The sequence below is a fragment of the Syngnathus scovelli genome, chromosome 5, assembly GCF_024217435.2.
Source record: "Syngnathus scovelli strain Florida chromosome 5, RoL_Ssco_1.2, whole genome shotgun sequence".
Taxonomy (NCBI): domain Eukaryota; kingdom Metazoa; phylum Chordata; class Actinopteri; order Syngnathiformes; family Syngnathidae; genus Syngnathus; species Syngnathus scovelli.
Window position 1 is genome coordinate 1,618,525 of NC_090851.1, and position 18,850 is coordinate 1,637,374.

The window sequence follows — 18,850 nt, forward strand, 5'->3', positions numbered from 1 at the left end:
TATATATATATATATATATATATATATATACACACATACACACACACACACACACACACACACACAATTTTGTGTCCAGAGTCTATATAGGTATTGCTGTATTCAAATCATACTGGTCAAATTTCTGTTTTCCTTTGGTCAAATTATGTTATCTGTTTTTCTTGTGTCCACTTTTTTCTTCAAGGTATATGATGGTGAAATGAGAAACCAGGACGGAAACGGATTCCTTGTTTGTCAGGACTTCGCTGCGACAACTTCCGCATTCCCCGTCACCTGACCCCTACTAACCAATCAGGTGCTAGCAGTTTTGGCGGTTGCAAGTGAATGAGTAAAAGTAGAAGTCATTTTCAAACATAAATGTCGATATATATTTTAACAAATCAGCTTTGTTTTGATACATTTCTAAACCTTTGATTCAACTTAATTTTCATACATTTCTGAACCTTGCAGTGGTATATAGGTCGCACTATGTAGATTGCGTGTCTGGCATTGAAACTTTGGTTTTATTCGGGACAGGACTGGATCAGCGCAAATCTTTTTGCCACCAAAAATGCTCGCACACTCTGCGCCTTCGTTGAAAGCCGTGATGAAAACGGGGCGAGCGAGGCGCCGCTCTCGGTCAAAGCTTTAAAATGACATCATAAAGTTCTGATCCACGGCTTACGGGTGTTTTGTGAAAGGGCGACAGAAGCTGTTGCATGGGGCACCGCGCTCCGCTGCGTCACCTTTGAGCTTCGGTGCGTGACTGCGCGTGAGCTTACCTGCTCGACTTTATAAGCCGGCCAGGTACCCCTGACCCGCATCTACTCACCACTGGCCCATTTGCAGAGACCTGAATGATACCCGGCGCTGCTTCAGAGCCTTGATTCTCCTTCAACTTCAGTTTCGGCTTCAAGTTCTGCTCAACTTCAAGTTCTCCTTAAGTCCCTCTTCTGCTTCATTTTCAGCTTCGACTTCAAGTTCTCCTTCAACTCCGTCTTCTGCTTCATTTTCTGCTTCAGATTCTGTCTGCGTGGGCCAGGCTGCCCGATTGGACATCATGAGCATCCCCACACTTGTGGTGGCATTGACACTGACGTTGTGCGCCTGGATTACGTGATCTTAAAACTTGTAAGCTGGGGCAGGGGCCATTTTGTTCATCTTTTTGTGGATGTTAAAGGGCCTGTAGCACGTGCAGACGTCAAGGAAGGCGCTCCTGTAGTTGCTGTTCATCCAGCCATAGAGAATGGGGTTGACGAAGGTGGAGCACATGGCCACCACGTGGAAGGCGCTGAAGAGCAGCTTGAAGTCGTCCATGTAGACCACACGGCCGTCCATGTCCACGGCAAGCTGGAAGGCGTGCAGCGGCAGCCAGCTGACGCCAAAGACGGCCACCACCGTCACCAGCATCTTGGTGGTCTTACGGCGGCGGCGGTGGGCGCGCGACAGGCGGCTGGCGTTCAGCTAGCTCCGAGAAACACACAAAAATAAAGGTATTAGCATTTTTAGCATCATGTATTCCAAAGCACTATTTGAAGCTGGACTCTGTAGTTCATTTTAGGACCATCCTGAAATTGAAATTTAGGCTTCTTAGTTCCTCTGTGCCACAAGATGGCAGCAAAGCAACATTTTATTTTATTAGATTAAGCTACAGGGCCTTTCTCTGATTACCACTACTGGAAAAAATGTTACAGTAAAGCTAGTCGCTATATTATGATCTTGTTTATGTTTGTCTTTACAGCAGTACTTGGAGAGCAAAATATTTGTAAGGCGGTGCTCGATGTATAAAACTTTCTATGATCTCACCTTGCTCCAGATGCACGCGTAGGCTCCTGTGTTGACAGCCAACGGCAGGCCGTACTGCAGCAACAACATGGCCAGGCTGTAGGGGGCGCTGCCGCTCCCCTCGGGCCACTTCTCGGCACACACCTGGATGGACTTGCCGGGCGCCAAGTGGAAGGTGGCGTACTCTCTGAAGATGGCCAGCGGGCTGGCGAAGAGCACGCTGACCACCCAGGTGATTGCCACCACAGCGGCGCACGCCCGTCGGGACATCCGCGGCGCGCCATCCGGGCGACGTGCCACGCTGCGGAGGCGGTCCACCGCAATAACGTTCAGCGTGATGGTGGACACGTGCACGGCGGCGCCCTGCGCGCACGGCAGGGCGAAGCACAGCGCCTGGCCGAACGCCCACTCGCCACGGAGGGTGTACGCCAACGTGAACGGTAAGCAGAGCGATGCCACCAGGAGGTCGGCCAGAGCCAGATTGGCAATGAAGAAGTTGGTGACGGTTCGCAGGCGGCGGAAACGAAACACCACGTGGATCACTAAGGTGTTGCCCACCACCCCCAGGGCGATGATGATGCCGTACGCCATGATGAGCGCCGCACGGACGGAGGGCAGGTGGGTGCTGTCCTCCAGGCCCGGATAGGCCGCCTGGTTCTCAACGGGCACCGTTCCCATGCTGGCCCAACAGCAGTTAGCGTAGGACTCGGGTGCCGACAGCCGCAGTGCCTCATTTGCCGCGTCCATGTTGCGGCGACCCCATCGGCCGGCCGGCTGACCTGCCGAAGCAACGTATAACGTCAGTCTGTAACTAAAGATATTCGGCGCTGTTTGAGAAGCTAGAAAGTCAACGCGAGTAAACTCCAGCACCGGAGGTCCCCAATGGACCCATGTGTGTGAAACTTTGAGGCGGAGGAGCCGATGAACAAGGCGGTCAAGGTGAGCAGAGGGTTTGAACACGGGACCTCCAAACTCAAAGCAAGAATCCGACATTTTGACTTCACCGGCGGAGCTACTTTCACACAATCTTTAAAAGCTTTCAAGGATTTGCAAAAAGTGCTGGCAAGGAAGGTGCCATCATTTTCCAGACATATTTCAATAAGACAGAATGACAGAATGTGTCATGCGTATTTTTCTTTTTTTTTTTTCCCAGCTTACCTCAATGTGCAAGTTGACGTGAAGTTCTTTTGCTCTCCAGGTCCATGGGCAGATGACGGGAAGGAAAGACGCAAAGCAGACGCAAGCTTGGTCTCCACTGAGAAGCCGGCTGAAAATGCGACGAGCTCCGACTGCGCGTCACAGCCCCCCCCTCAGCCCCCCCTCCCCGCCCGCCGCCGTCACACAGGATGCGCATGCAGGTCAGACGCTCACATAATTGGCTATCGTTTCTGTTTTCGTCCATTTCTTTTGTTCTAAAAAGACTATTTAGATACTATTATTTTGCAACTTGATAGAATAGAATTGAACTGTTCTTGTCACAGTTCCAGAAACAAAGAATCCCCATCAAAGAAAAAAAAAAATAAAAAGAAAAAAAAATACATATTTCTTGTCACTGTTCCAGAAACAGAGAATCAGAATCTAAAATTTAAAAAAATAAAAATAAAAGAAAGAAATTTAAAAGGATAAACACACTTCTTTTTTTCATTTCAATAAATTTAAAATTAAACTCCTCATTCATTCCTCACTCCTTTCCATCAATTCATCCATCCATTTATTATTCCTTTCATTCATTTATTGATTCCTGGCTCTCAACTGGTCTGGTCTGTACAACGTCCCGCTCGATCCTGTTCTCAAATTGATTTCAGTCTATCAAAGAGAACATGATGAGACATAGGGGTGATTGATTATTGATCAGTGCCATCCTTCCTCTCTTCAACACTGCCCCCAAAACACCGCAGGTTGTTTGTTGGCCCTCGTATGATGGCACCTTTTTGAAGCACATTATCGATCGAGTGTGATAACCCGTGACAGTTTTGTTTGTAAATGTGTTGCGTGTGCGTGCGTGCGTGCGTGCGTGCGCATGTATCTAGGCTACGTTCATACATATACATGGATGGCCAGACATTACGCAACAATGTCTTTTCCCGAGATTGCGTGACGCGCCATTAATGAGCAGGCTCATCTTTGAAATCTTCTTAATGAGCACATTTATTTATACAGCATGGCAATTAAAATGCGATTTAATTAAAAAAAAATCAAATACTTTGAAAGCGCATGTTTATGTCTCTGTTAATCTAGAGACTTTACCCTGAATGCTAACGAGGTAATCGGAAAATGCTCATCAAAGTCCACAGGGGTGGGTTGGGCAATTTGTCTGATTAGCTGAGCATCTTCTCCTCTGACTATATTTACCTCAACATTTAAAAATATGGCGCCGCCAACAATAACTAAAGATTCATTACGTGTACGAATAGGCTAATTCTATGCAGGTTATTCTTGCTTGATGCTGCAATAAAATAATATTAATAAATAAATGAGAAAACAATAATGTGATCATGAAATAATAAAAATATGAAATAATGTAATACTCAAATAATAAAATAAAAAAGCAAAAGTTTTAATACCTGTACAAATAGGGTAGTTCTCTTCGGGTTATTCTTGATGCTGCAATGAAAAAATAATTAATCAATAAATAGAAATAATGAAATAAAAATAATGATGTGATAATATAAGAATAACAATAACAAATAAAATGAAATAATATAATAATAAAATAATTAATAATAAAAATATAAAAGATTATTACAATAAATAAACAGATGACTAACTGCCCTTTTGACCTTTTTGAGGTGCCACTTTGTGGTTTAACAAGAGTGAACGTGAGATTTTGCCAGTAAACAAGAACATTTGTCATTTTCTTTCGGGCAACGTTCCTTCACACCACCTCAAGTGTGGGAAAGCTTCCAGCCTGGCATCCTCGGAGGCCTGGCGCCGAGAGAATAAAACCACAAACAAACAAGAATGCTAACCAATCGCATGCATCTGGGAAAATGAGCTGAACTGTGTTACTTGCTTACTAAGAAGAAGAAGAAAATCGCATGGCAGCTGCTGGATAAGCCACCAAAAAGTTCTGATGTTTCATTTTTTCATCAAAATAAGTCGCCATTTAAAGGGGTGTGTAAACTTTTAATCAAAACAAATCAAGATAAGCTTGTGGAAATACATTTTTAATGGTCCCACAACAACTTGCATGACATCATACATCCAAACAGTCGTAGATATAGCTCACTGCAACTTGAATCATCACCTTCACTCGTAAAAATGTTTTTGTTTTTTTTTCTCTCTAGACACAGTAAAAATTCAACTACCACCAAGACACTAAACCAACAGGTGGTTGTGTTTATTTGGACCATTTTTTACACTGTAATAAGAAAATAAAGTAATAAAGATGTTTTTAAAAAGACATTGAACATTTACAGTAAACGTACAACAAATGAAGCAACAGGTGGCGCTGTAATACCAACGTTAGCTTTTTGGTAGCCCATTCGGAAAATTTTATGTACTCAACATAATATAAAATAAAATAAAAACTACATTCATATTTATCAAAAATATTGTAACACATATAGGTCAAAGTAAAAATATATGTCTATTTTAACCTTGCAATATTTAAAAGTTTATTTGACAATATTGGATGTGTATATTCTATATGAATGTGAATATATGTATTTACAATATGTACTTTTCTAACATTCATTTAGTTACAGTATTTTTACAATTATTATTATTAACGTACTCGCCAATATGTATGTTTCAGTTCAAAATGTTGACCTTTGTTATTTGAAGGCGATAGTTTGTCGAGGCCTTTCTAGGCTGCCATCCAGATGATGAAGGACAGTAACAGCGTGGCCAAAAGGGTGACGGGCGTGGCGCAGCCCAGGTAAAGCAGCACGGCTGCGCCGCACAGGGCCGTGACGTACGAGCTGGTGCGGCTGCACACAATCTTGCGCACCGTTGTGCAGAACTGCAAAATACCATAAACAGTCACAACTGTTTTTATTTTGCAATCATGATTGAAGGCGAAACAAAGTTCGATGGGGGGGGGGGGGGGGTACTATGGGGGCAAAGAAAAAATGCTTCTATGCCCCAGGTGCCAGGCCAGATAAACAACCTTTGACTTTTAAATGTTTATATAAAATCACACTCATCATTTATTTATATATCTAAAATTAATAATGAAAACAAAAACTCCAAAAAGATCTTCCGGACACATTTGCAGTACCTGATAGGTCTGGTAGCTGATAGCCATGCCGTATCTGCAGTACATGACGTAGTGCTCGCAGTTGTACCACAGCAGGCTGTAGGCGACGGCCCCCAGCAGCTTCTCCGCCCTTCTGGCCACCTCGTCGGCGTCCAGCGGCGGCTGCTTGCACACGCCGTCCATTCGGTTCACCAGTACCGGCGATCCGTACGCAAAGTCCCGCAGCGAGTCCACTCGCACGCTGGCCGCCTTGGCCACCACGCCCAGAAGCAAGCGGTTGTTGGTCACCATCTTGTCCACGGCCGTCTTGTCGCGCGTGACGACGGGGAGAATGTCCGGGATGAGGTGGGCGACCCGGCCGTCGCCCAGGTAGATGCCAAAATGCGTGAAGAGGGTCCGGGGCACCTCCAGGAGGTCGCCCCTCTTGTACCGGGACAAGTCGTACCCGGAGGCCGGGTCCTCCTCCTTCTCCTCCTTCCTGGAGGTGGTGAAGAAGAAACTGAGGAGCTGGTAGAGGAACATGATGGGCATGTGAGGGCAAGCCTACACCTGGGCGCTTTTATCAGGTCGCGAGGTGGGTTGGGTCGGGATTAGCCATGGGCCGACCAACCATGCAGCGGGACTGGAAAGAAAGGAGCTTTCTCTAAGAACTCAGTGGTCGCTCTGGAATGTGAAATCGGGGATTCATTTGGAGGGTATTAAGGTCGAGGGTCCGCATCAGGCGCAAATCCTCATTCCGAAAAAGCTCCACCTGAAAATCAACAGCTTTCATTGGTAAATTCGGTTTTTGTAGCTTACCAAAACATTTACACTAAGTTTGTTGAACTGTGAATTATTGTTTATGAATAAGAACAAAAAGTACACTCAATCCAGCAAAAACTTAAACTTGTCAAAGTTTTCTAAAACACACCTTCAATTATTTTTTATGTTTACAAAACCACATAAGTTACTTTTGTTGAAGATCAAATTGTCCTGGAAAGAAAACTAAAATAATGTACATTCACTTTTGAAAAGGGAGACTATTTTTCATAGTATTAAGCCATGAGGAACAAATCGTCATTCAGAAAAGGTCGACCGACATTTGTTGGCCAATTGATAAACCGCTTTGGTTGTTGAACTCTTGCCATCATGACTCAGCAACTTTCCGTCATCCAGAAAGACTCTCTATTTTTTTTTAATTCCATTAAGTTTATTGACGACTAAATTGCTTTTGATATTGACTAAACCTCGTTGCTGATATTCGGGGTTGTGGGTGTGCTGGAGCAAAAATGGCGATGTTCGTGTTTGTTTATGCTGATATTGTCTTTTGTGGAAAAACTTAGATAAATGCCTTTAATTTAATAAAAAAAAAAAATTGGTGAGGTCGAAATGCAGTAACTCGTTGAAAACAAACAATACAAACCACCCAAATCAAGATCCATAAAAATAACATGTTTTATTATTTACACATTTTCACACAACAAAAAAAAAAGACACTTTAATGAAATAAGCCAGTTATTGTCATTACAGGCAGAACACGTAAACACTTCTAAGGCACGTGGTTAACTTTAAACATAGTTTAAGAGTCGGGAATTAACCAGCCATCCACAGAGTGAAGGGGATAAGAATTGTGGGTAATGTAGTCGAGGTGGCCATGCCGCCAAAGAACATGAAGATGATTCCCAGAATTGTCGTCACCAGGATGCTGCGTCGGTCTCTGATCGCCGATTTTATGCACTCGCAAAACTAGAGGGGAACAACAACAACAACAAAAACAGAAATGCGTTTAAAAATAGAATGTTACTATTTGATACCACAAGAGGGCGACAGAGCACTACTTTGAACTGACGCTCCAACATAGTTCCTTGTAGGGCTGACTGATTTGTAAATGTAATTTTAATCCCGCCCCAACCCCTCAAATAGATGTATTAGCAGATGCAAAACCACGAGAGATAACAAATATTGAAAAGAAACAACAAAATGCCTCGTGTGAAAGGGTGGCCCGAACAGGTAAACTACCTGTTCAGTCTGTCGGCTGGCGGCGCGTCCGTATCTGCAGTGCGTGACGAAGTGCTCGCAGTTGTTCCACAGCAGGCTGTAGGGGAAGCTGCCCAGCAGCGCCTCTGCCCGGCGGGCCACCTCCTCTGCGGGGAGCGCCTTGGCCCCCTTCGCCGCCCCGACCACCAGCCCGCTTCCATCCGCCCGGTTGACCAGTATTCGAGAGCCGTACGCAAAGTCCTCCAGGGTGTCCACACGCACCGTGGCGCGCCGGCACAAACACCCGATGATCAGCCGCCCGTTGGTCACCACCGTGGCCAGACGGCGTTGGTCGTCGGTGAGCGCCGGTAGGATGTCCGGGATGAGGTGAGCCACCCGGTCGTCGCCCAGGTAGACTCCGAAGTGAGTGAAAAGCGTGCGGGGTACCTCGAGGAGGTCGCCCCGCTGGAGAGGCGGATGAGGCGGCGAAGGTGGGGGTGAAGCTCCCCGGAGCTGGGTGGGACGCTCTTGCGCATGCGCAGAGCCGAAAACCAGCACTTTGAGCTTGCAGAGGAGGGAGACTTTCTCCACAAGGAAGGCGAATAAGTTGATCATGGTGACACACTCGCTCGCCTTGCTTCTGATGAGCTCCTTTTATTAGGAACGAGGAGGAGTAGCCCCCCTTTCGCATTTCCAGCCCACCAAGACGCTTTTCATCACGTGTATGTGCTTTGTTGGTTTGTTGGGGAATTAGCAGCACATGCATGCACACAAATAAGATTAAAGCATAAAAGTCACGTTTGGGTTGATTCTTGCAAAAATGCCATCCCCTGAGGCCCTCTTGCCAGTAAAAATAAATAAATAAATAAATAATGTGTGCAGAAAAATTCTGGCATATTCTATTGTGAGAGGTTGCATGGTTGTAATTATGCAAAAAAAATTAATGGAAGAGGAGACTGCAAGGTTTTTAAAAACTGCCATTCAAGTGTACAATAAGGTTCACTTTTTAGCCGTTTGTGAGTTAATAATGTGAAATTTTACATTCAGACAAACTTGCAAATGCGTTCAAACTAGCATACGAAAGTAAAACTAGCATTGCATCCCATAATGTGGCCCGTGTGTGTGTGTGTGTGTTTTTAGCCTACTTTCTATAAATACATTTGAAATTGAAGGCAAATTTGTCTGCAAGTGTTCAATGCGACCGTCAACGTAATCGATCACGTTTTTCTAGACGTAGCTATATTTCCGCAGACGTGATGGAAGAGTTCACAAACAGTCTTGCACATCTGCACTCACTCAAGGCGCTTTTATGTTTACACGGGGTCACATTGCATTCCTCACTCATAAAGGATCACGTCTTCTCGTTTGATGGCCTTTGCAAATTAGAAAAACGTGGACAAAAATACTTTCATCTGTTGATCTTCTGTCACAATTGCGCTAAATGGATCGAGTGTGGGCTACTCGAACATACGCTGAGCGCAAAATGCCAACCCGTAATCATAATCAGATCAAATCGTTTGACCCAATTTGAGGTTAAATGATAAACCCCAAAAGGTTGAGTTGGTTCATTTTGTCCCAATGTGGGTCATTTTGACCCCCTTCTTTTCAAGTGCACTGGAATTCCAACCACAACCCACCAAACCTTAAACCTAACTTTAACCTCTAACTCAACCCAAACATAACCTCCAACCTTAAATCTAACCTCGTAAAAACTGTTTGCAAAAAGTTTGCCCCCCCCCCCCCCCAGATTGAAAGCAGAGAAGCGCAAACTGGTGCTTCCAAGAGGAACAGACCAGAATGGCAATGAGGATGAGGATGAGGAGGGGAGGGGGGAGGAGGATGGCTCCAAGCCGCCGCGCTTTTCCCAACGCCGGGAAAACATTCCTTTTGTCCAGATTAGCCCAATCCTGTTGCCGTTGTACGACACGCTCGTCATTTCAGCCACAAAAGCAACGACGGGGCTCTGCTCAGTGCTTGTTGACCCACATGGTAGTGAGCTCCCACGGGGGTCAGCGACCCGTAATTTGGGGGGGGGGGGGGAAGCAAAATGGAGTCATTTTTGTCGGCTAGTTGATTCAGTGGTTGAGTCTTGGTGTCGAACAAGATTTTAATGAGTGGTGCAGCGACCCCCCCCCCCTGCCTCGAGCATACTGTGTCAAAGTTTGACGTTAGCCTTAACGTCAAGCCATTTTTTAAAGGGGCGGGATGCCAAAGTGTGAATAAGAAGCTTTTTTTTCTGCATCCATCACGCCACTTTCAGCTGATCAGACTTAGCTTAGCCTAGTTTAGCTTAGAGTCTACGACCGACGCTTGAACCCGAAGTTGGCCGCACGGGTCGACCTTTGCCCAGCTTGGCCCGAGCGGGAGACTTAAGAAAAGTAGTTGGCAATCAGGGTGCCCCGGCTATAAACTCGGCAATCCGCAAAACCATTTATGGATTATTATTGTTGTCGTTAGACTTGGCGACTTTAGACAAGTTTTGATTGACAATTTGAAGTCTGATGACATTTAGGTCGCTGTGTTCAATTGGCACGAAGAGCATGTTGAGGTTCTCCAAAAATGTTCTCCGCTGTTTTGGCCTCACTCACTCTTGAGTCAACAGAGGAGGCGTGCGGCCCGGGAGCTCCCAGGTTCAGCCAAAAGTTAGCAAAGGCACCCTGGCACGGAGCGAGACGCTTTCCATCTGCTGCGGACTCACAACGAGGCCGGTTCACTTCAAGTTCAGCGGTGTTGAGGTCCGCCCGCCGGTTCACGCTGGGGTCGCTCTTCAGGATCGACATCCGTCTTCTCCTCGGGCCTGCGTGTCATAAAAGCGGGTCAGGCAGAGGGAAGGCCAAGGCACAAAGTCAACAATTTATGACTCGACATTCGATCTAGTGACATCATTACTGTGTGTTACCTTCAAGTACAATATTATCGATTTTTCTCGTTACTAGAACGCATTTTGAAAAATGTGATGTTGCCTCAAGGGTTATGCTTCCCTGATCCATAAAGGGCTCCATTAGGTTTTGGGGTTCTTCAAAAGAATTAAAAAAAAATTTTAATCATATTTATGATGACTTTAAAAGCAATGACAAGACAGAAGTTTGAACATCTCGCACTTATTTGTCAATTATAGAAGGAACGTCAACATACTCAAATCTGGGAAATGCTCCGAGTGGACGTTTGAGTCATGGTCAGTGTGTGTGTGTGTGTGTGTTTGTGTTGTTGACATTTGTACCTCTCGTCAAACAGCCCGCAGAGGACCTTGTTCCCGATAAATATACGGTGGCAGTGAGTGGAAGAGCTTCACACTCAGCGAGAAGGACCAAGAGCAGGACCCCAAAATGGCTTCATCACTGGTGGCCCACGCTGGGCTGGTGCTGCTTTTCTCCATGGCTTCCGCCGTAAGTCCAAAACAAAATTGTCGTTGCCTTTTTTGTCAAAACAAAACAGCAGTTTTATTTTATTTTTTTAATTCCAGCAAATCCGAGGAGACAACATTGGCATCAGAAACGACAACAGCATGACGTGCCACCCCAACGACGGCTTTGTGAGTACGCGCCCGAAGCCGCCCGCCGATTCTCCGAGCGTCTTCACCGATGTGCTGAGTGGCCGTTTCAGGGCAAGTACTGTCCCACCACGTGCGGCGTGGCCGACTACATGCAAAAATACACGTCCAGTGCCCACGACAATCTGGACGCTCTGCAAAATGAGCTGGAGAGCATCACCAACCTGACGCAGGGAGCGCAACAACAGGTCATCTACATGAAAGACAGCATTCAAACGGTCCAGAAGAACATCAACCCTGGTAAGTTGCTCATCTTCCTCTTCAACTAGCAATGTCATTAGCTAACAATTAGCATTGTTGTTGTTACAGCAAGCGGAGCTCGAAACACGAACGGTGCAAGAAGAGTCGAAAGAAAATTTGCACACATTCTTTATCCTCTGCAAAAAATGACTATGAAATCTTTTTTTTTTTTCATTTTTGAACAAGTCATCCAAATATCAAATTAAATATCTAATATCATGCTACAGTCATAATATCGTCATGCAATCAATGCTCTTTAATGTCCATTGAGAACAATAGTGGGCCTAAAATGGAGCCCTGTATCTCGATATATCGTTATCGCACAGGTCGGGAATTGTATTTATTTTATACAGTATTGTAGGGTATTATACGAGGATATGATTACATTGGAGCGATCGTTTTTTGAATGGAACGACGGGCCAGAGCAGAAATTAAAAGTCACGTCAAACATGTCCGACTTGTCTTTGTAGACGTCTACTTCCAAAAGTCGTCCAATATGCTGGATGACGTACTTCGCTTTGATAGGATCATCATTGAACAAGAGCAGCAAATAAAGTAAGATGACCGAAGCCAACTTTGAGCTTTGTTTTGAAATACGGTGAGAACATTTTTGAACCTAGCATGACTTTCCGCCACAGCGAACTGGATGATGCGGTCACCGCCAACGAGAGGCGAATGGCGGACTTGAAGATGCTCTCCGTGCAGCTGCAGAAGACGTGCAGCGAGCCCTGCAAGGACAGCGTTGAGATTCAGCCCATCACAGGAACAGGTAGAAACTTGACAAAAATGGTGCCCTGACTCGCCCACGTGCACACGAGATGACCTTTAGATTGTTTCCCAACATTTGTACCCTTTCAGTGTTTAGTCAGAGACAGCGAAAATCAATATGTTACATAAGCGGAAGGTAAACAGATGGAATTTGGCGCGAGCGTTTGGCTTGGAAGTAGCGGGAACAAACGCACTGCAGTTTGTGACTATTGTAAAACCAATTTAAAACACCAAACACAATATTAAATTAAATTATTTTATATATATATATATATATATATATATGATAAATATATGATAAATATTTAAAAATATAAATTAAAAAAAATTTAAAACATTTAAAATACCAAACAATATTAAATTAAATTATTATATATATATATATATATGATAAATATATGATAAATATTTAAAAATATAAATTTAAAAAATTTAAAAAATTCAAGGCCAATTGAAACTACAAATTTTAGATCTATTTTTTTACTCCATTTTTTCAGGTTCCCTTCTCTGGTTCTGACTGACTACATGATGTTGTTTTTTCTTGATCAGATTGCCAGGATATCGCCAACAAAGGTGCCACCATCAGCGGTATTTACTACGTCAAGCCGGCCCAAGCCACCCAACAGTTCCTGGTCTACTGCGAGATTGACAGCTTTGGGCGCGGCTTCACCGTCATCCAGAGGGTTCGTAGCTTCTCAAAAGTCGGTTAGCGTTGATTCAAATCTGAGAACGGCTAAATGAGCTTTTTTTTTTCTTTTTGTAGAGGCGGGATGGTAGCGTGAACTTCCACAAGGACTGGATCCAGTACAAGGAGGGCTTCGGCTACCTCTCCCCCGACGACAGCACCGAGTTCTGGCTCGGCAACGAGAAGATCCACCTGCTGTCCGTCAGCAGCAACATCCCAATGGTGCTCAGGATAGAGCTGGTCGATTGGGACGGCAACAAAAGGTACACCCCCGACGACCACATCGGGTCGTAAAAAAAAAATCTCTCGACGTGAACGCCAACGTCCCTTGCAGGCACGCCGACTACGCCATGTTCCGGGTGGGGCCGGAGATCGACATGTACCGCCTGACCTACGGCTACTACTTTGGCGGCGACGCGGGTGACGCCTTCAAAGGCTTTGACTTTGGCGACCATCCCAGTGACATGGCCTACACGTCGCACAACGGCATGCAATTCAGCACCTTCGACAAGGACAACGACCAGTACGAAGGCAACTGCGCCCTGCAGGACGGCTCGGGTTGGTGGATGAACCGCTGCCATGCCGCCCATTTGAACGGAAAATTCTACCAGGGTGGGTTGATCAAGTGGTCACACTTCAAGTACTCGAGTAAAAGTTCTGATGATGAAATGATACCGTATGCTAACCGAGAGTGAATTGGGTTCATTTTTGGACACCCTCCAGGTGGGCGCTACACCGAAAAGGACGCCGGCGAGTTCGGCTATGACAACGGCATCATCTGGGTGACGTGGCACAACCGCTGGTACTCGTTGAAGGAGACCACCATGAAGATCATCCCCGTAACACGCATCGCGGCAGGTGGCGGACAGCAGGCGGGTGTGAAGCAGTTTGGAGAGGTTTAAAAAAAAACTTTATGAAGGAACATTATTGTCGTTGTTCGTTATTGTTTGAAGCTCTGAATAAAGTTTTGTTTTTGCCAAGCGTACTTAAATCAGTTGCTTATCTCCAGGTGGGTGACCCCGACCCGAGCCCCCACTTTTGCACAGCACTGGTCCCTAAGCACAAGGAAACGCTCGCTAGTTCTGAGATTTCATTGTGTGCCCTGTACCAATGAAATTCTCGACTGTCTAGCCAAAGGCGCCCTCTGGTGTTGGAAAGCTTAATCTCAGTTGCAGGTCATAAATCTAGCTCATATTGTTGAAAGGTGCAAATATTATAAAGTGCATTATTTCGGTGTCTTTCGGGATTCTTTTCAACTGGCCATTTTTTTTCAGATTCACAAATCACAAAAGTGATGATTTTGATTGTTTAAAAAGAACTGTTTGTACCAGCCTACTTCATCTACTAGCAAATTGTTTTTGAGGCATCTCTTCATTTGGTTAACTATTAATTGGTAAACATGAGTTAGTACATAGAGTACACTAAACTTTGAACTTATGACGCACAAATTAACTAGTGAATTGATTTTGTCACAAACGTGCCTAATTAATTGATCAATTTAAAAATAAAAGTACCCTATTTTCCAAACTATAATTATAGCCTTATATATGGATCAATTGATGGATTTGTTGATCCATACTGGTTGTACATCGTGCTCTGCCAAAATGTTTCAGTACGTTTTAGTAAGACGAGTAAATTACAAGGTCGCATCGCTTTCCAGCATTACGGCAACCATGGACTAGCGTTGGCTCGTAAGTGAACGATTTGTTCAAAAGAACGAATCTTTTCCGTGAACGGGAGTGAACGAATCACTTCCTAAAGTGATTCGTTCTTTATTCTGTTCATATGACTACAACCAGTAGGTGTCGGTAATGCGCATTGAAGCTGGTGCTACCTCGCCGTAAAACAAAACGAAGAAGAAAATGACTTCCCGTTCACCATCAACTGACCGGATCTGTGAGTGAACGAGTTAGTGAGTGATTTGCATTTCGAGTTCATCGCGGGACCGGATCAGTGAGGGAACGAATCGTGACTTTCTCCCGTTGCGATCGAGTTAATGGGTGAACTGCCTTCCTTCCCGTGCATCAACGGATCAGTCAGTGAACGCGTTGCGTGAACTATGTAAGCGAGAATGTAGATTTACGATTTGCCAAGGAAAGAAAGAACAGTGCGCACACTGAAACACCACTTGTTTTATGCACGTTTTCGCCAAGCTAACGGCTAACCATATTGCAGGAAGGGATGCGCCGGCCGTTATGCAACAACGGGGAGATTATGCTTCTCTTTGGGTAATCTTTATTTTATGACACTTTTTAAATAACGTATGCACATATAAAAATTGTTATCCATTATATCTACTGCAGTTTCACATTAGATTGCTGGTTTGAAATTTACTTTGATTATTATTTTATTATTTTAATAAACATTTGTATAAAAACTTGCCTGGTGTTTTATTCCTTGCTTTTATATTCTTTTATATTATTTTAAAACATAAAAATCAGACATTTGGTTAACTGCTTTATATGTTTTACGTTGTTACATGAGTTGGTGTCCCCTTAAATAACAAATGTCAGCATAACAGGTTTTTCCCAACCTTTTATTCAAACACAAACACATTCGGTATAATAATGCTATCAACTACAACCCAACAAATACAAAATTAAAACATCAATGTCAACAAACAAGGCTGGACTGGGAGATTATTTTCAGTCCTGGAGTCAGTACTGAGGCCTTGCCCTCATGAGCATGTTCACTCTCGCACTTGAACGTATGGCACAAGGTCTAGCTCAGTGGCCTAATGGTAGTGTGTCAGCCCTGAGACTGGAAGATTGTGGTTTCAAAGCCCTGGCCTGGCTAGTTGAATATTGTTGGGTCGTTACCTTTTTACAAGCAAAACGTATTTGTGCGCACACACATGCACACAATCATTCTTTGGGTTTTGATGTGGGCGGTCACAGATATCACAGGTATCCGAGATATCCCAGATATCTCACAGAGAGAGAGAGAGAGAGAGAGTCAGAGAGAGAGAGACTCTATCATGAGCAAAGGTCACATGTGTCAAGCTCTAGTCTTCAGGGCCGCATTCCAACATGTTTTCCAAGTGACCCTCGTTAAGCGCAGGTGCGTGAAAAGTTTTAGCTTCTTTCACGTTCAGAAGGAGCTAAAACTTTTCACGCACCTGCACTTAACGAGGGAATCACACGGACACTCCATTAGGTACACCGCCATTTTCAAGTGTACATAATAACAGGCCACTTTATTAGGGAACTATCATGGTCAAAGGTCACAGGTGTCAAGCTCTAGTCCTCTGGGCCGCGTTCCAACATGTTTTCCAAATGACCCTCGTTAAGTGCAGGTGCGTGAAAACTTTTAGCCTCTTTCACGTTCAAAAGGAGCTAAAAGTTTTCACGCACCTGCACTTAACGAGGCAATCACTTGGACACTCCATTAGGTACACCGCCATTTTCAAGTGTACATAATAACAGGCCACTTTATTAGGGAAATATCATGGGCAAAGGTCACAGGTGTCAAGCTCTAGTCCTCTGGGCCGCGTTCCAACATGTTTTCCAAGTGACCCTCGTTAAGTGCAGGTGCGTGAAAACTTTTAGCCACTTTCACGTTCAAAAGGAGCTAAAAGTTTTCACGCACCTGCACTTAACGAGGGAATCACACAGACACTCCATTAGGTACACCGCCATTTTCAAGTGCACATAATAACAGGCCACTTTATTAGGGAACTATAATGGTCAAAGGTCACAGGTGTCAAGCTCTAGTCCTCGGGGCCGCGTTCCAACATGTTTTCCAAGTGACCCTCGTTAAGTGCAGGTGCGTGAAAACTTTTAGCCACTTTCACGTTCAAAAGGAGCTAAAAGTTTTCACGCACCTGCACTTAACGAGGGAATCACACGGACACTCCATTAGGTACACCGCCATTTTCAAGTGTACCTAATAACAGGCCACTTTATTAGGGAAATATCATGGTCAAAGGTCACAGGTGTCAAGCTCTAGTCCTCTGGGCCGCGTTCCAACATGTTTTCCAAATGACCCTCGTTAAGTGCAGGTGCGTGAAAACTTTTAGCCTCTTTCACGTTCAAAAGGAGCTAAAAGTTTTCACGCACCTGCACTTAACGAGGCAATCACTTGGACACTCCATTAGGTACACCGCCATTTTCAAGTGTACATAATAACAGGCCACTTTATTAGGGAAATATCATGGGCAAAGGTCACAGGTGTCAAGCTCTAGTCCTCTGGGCCGCGTTCCAACATGTTTTCCAAGTGACCCTCGTTAAGTGCAGGTGCGTGAAAACTTTTAGCCACTTTCACGTTCAAAAGGAGCTAAAAGTTTTCACGCACCTGCACTTAACGAGGGAATCACACAGACACTCCATTAGGTACACCGCCATTTTCAAGTGCACATAATAACAGGCCACTTTATTAGGGAACTATAATGGTCAAAGGTCACAGGTGTCAAGCTCTAGTCCTCGGGGCCGCGTTCCAACATGTTTTCCAAGTGACCCTCGTTAAGTGCAGGTGCGTGAAAACTTTTAGCCACTTTCACGTTCAAAAGGAGCTAAAAGTTTTCACGCACCTGCACTTAACGAGGGAATCACACGGACACTCCATTAGGTACACCGCCATTTTCAAGTGTACCTAATAACAGGCCACTTTATTAGGGAAATATCATGGTCAAAGGTCACAGGTGTCAAGCTCTAGTCCTCTGGGCCGCGTTCCAACATGTTTTCCAAATGACCCTCGTTAAGTGCAGGTGCGTGAAAACTTTTAGCCTCTTTCACGTTCAAAAGGAGCTAAAAGTTTTCACGCACCTGCACTTAACGAGGCAATCACTTGGACACTCCATTAGGTACACCGCCATTTTCAAGTGTACATAATAACAGGCCACTTTATTAGGGAAATATCATGGGCAAAGGTCACAGGTGTCAAGCTCTAGTCCTCTGGGCCGCGTTCCAACATGTTTTCCAAGTGACCCTCGTTAAGTGCAGGTGCGTGAAAACTTTTAGCCACTTTCACGTTCAAAAGGAGCTAAAAGTTTTCACGCACCTGCACTTAACGAGGGAATCACACAGACACTCCATTAGGTACACCGCCATTTTCAAGTGCACATAATAACAGGCCACTTTATTAGGGAACTATAATGGTCAAAGGTCACAGGTGTCAAGCTCTAGTCCTCGGGGCCGCGTTCCAACATGTTTTCCAAGTGACCCTCGTTAAGTGCAGGTGCGTGAAAACTTTTAGCCACTTTCACGTTCAAAAGGAGCTAAAAGTTTTCACGCACCTGCACTTAACGAGGGAATCACACGGACACTCCATTAGGTACACCGCCATTTTCAAGTGTACCTAATAACAGGCCACTTTATTAGGGAAATATCATGGTCAAAGGTCACAGGTGTCAAGCTCTAGTCCTCTGGGCCGCGTTCCAACATGTTTTCCAAATGACCCTCGTTAAGTGCAGGTGCGTGAAAACTTTTAGCCTCTTTCACGTTCAAAAGGAGCTAAAAGTTTTCACGCACCTGCACTTAACGAGGCAATCACTTGGACACTCCATTAGGTACACCGCCATTTTCAAGTGTACATAATAACAGGCCACTTTATTAGGGAAATATCATGGGCAAAGGTCACAGGTGTCAAGCTCTAGTCCTCTGGGCCGCGTTCCAACATGTTTTCCAAGTGACCCTCGTTAAGTGCAGGTGCGTGAAAACTTTTAGCCACTTTCACGTTCAAAAGGAGC

General features: G+C 44.7%; 4 protein-coding genes across 4 annotated transcripts; 1 reads left to right on the forward strand and 3 right to left on the reverse strand.

The window, feature by feature from the left end:
- Nucleotides 1–28: 28 nt before the first annotated feature.
- Nucleotides 29–2,757, reverse strand: LOC125969060 (neuropeptide Y receptor type 2-like). The gene is made up of 2 exons (XM_049720742.2): nucleotides 1,786–2,757; nucleotides 29–1,443 (listed from the first exon to the last, which is right to left on the reverse strand). The coding sequence occupies exons 1-2, from the start codon at nucleotides 2,755–2,757 to the stop codon at nucleotides 1,102–1,104; spliced, it is 1,314 nt and encodes a 437-aa protein (XP_049576699.1). The 3' UTR covers nucleotides 29–1,101.
- A 2,112-nt stretch (nucleotides 2,758–4,869) lies between these two features.
- LOC125969063 (lecithin retinol acyltransferase-like) lies at nucleotides 4,870–6,496 on the reverse strand. Its single transcript, XM_049720746.2, has 2 exons — nucleotides 5,987–6,496; nucleotides 4,870–5,728 (listed from the first exon to the last, which is right to left on the reverse strand). The coding sequence occupies exons 1-2, from the start codon at nucleotides 6,494–6,496 to the stop codon at nucleotides 5,573–5,575; spliced, it is 666 nt and encodes a 221-aa protein (XP_049576703.1). The 3' UTR covers nucleotides 4,870–5,572.
- Nucleotides 6,497–7,375: 879 nt separating this feature from the next.
- LOC125969062 (lecithin retinol acyltransferase) lies at nucleotides 7,376–8,569 on the reverse strand. The gene is made up of 2 exons (XM_049720745.2): nucleotides 7,964–8,569; nucleotides 7,376–7,690 (listed from the first exon to the last, which is right to left on the reverse strand). The coding sequence occupies exons 1-2, from the start codon at nucleotides 8,534–8,536 to the stop codon at nucleotides 7,538–7,540; spliced, it is 726 nt and encodes a 241-aa protein (XP_049576702.1). The 5' UTR covers nucleotides 8,537–8,569; the 3' UTR covers nucleotides 7,376–7,537.
- fgg (fibrinogen gamma chain) lies at nucleotides 8,164–14,149 on the forward strand. Its single transcript, XM_049720744.2, has 10 exons — nucleotides 8,164–8,308; nucleotides 11,156–11,307; nucleotides 11,385–11,453; nucleotides 11,525–11,711; nucleotides 12,182–12,266; nucleotides 12,350–12,480; nucleotides 13,029–13,162; nucleotides 13,243–13,427; nucleotides 13,499–13,776; nucleotides 13,888–14,149. Exons 2-10 carry the CDS (start codon nucleotides 11,248–11,250, stop codon nucleotides 14,064–14,066), a joined length of 1,308 nt encoding a protein of 435 aa, XP_049576701.1. The 5' UTR covers nucleotides 8,164–8,308; nucleotides 11,156–11,247; the 3' UTR covers nucleotides 14,067–14,149.
- Nucleotides 14,150–18,850: the final 4,701 nt, after the last annotated feature.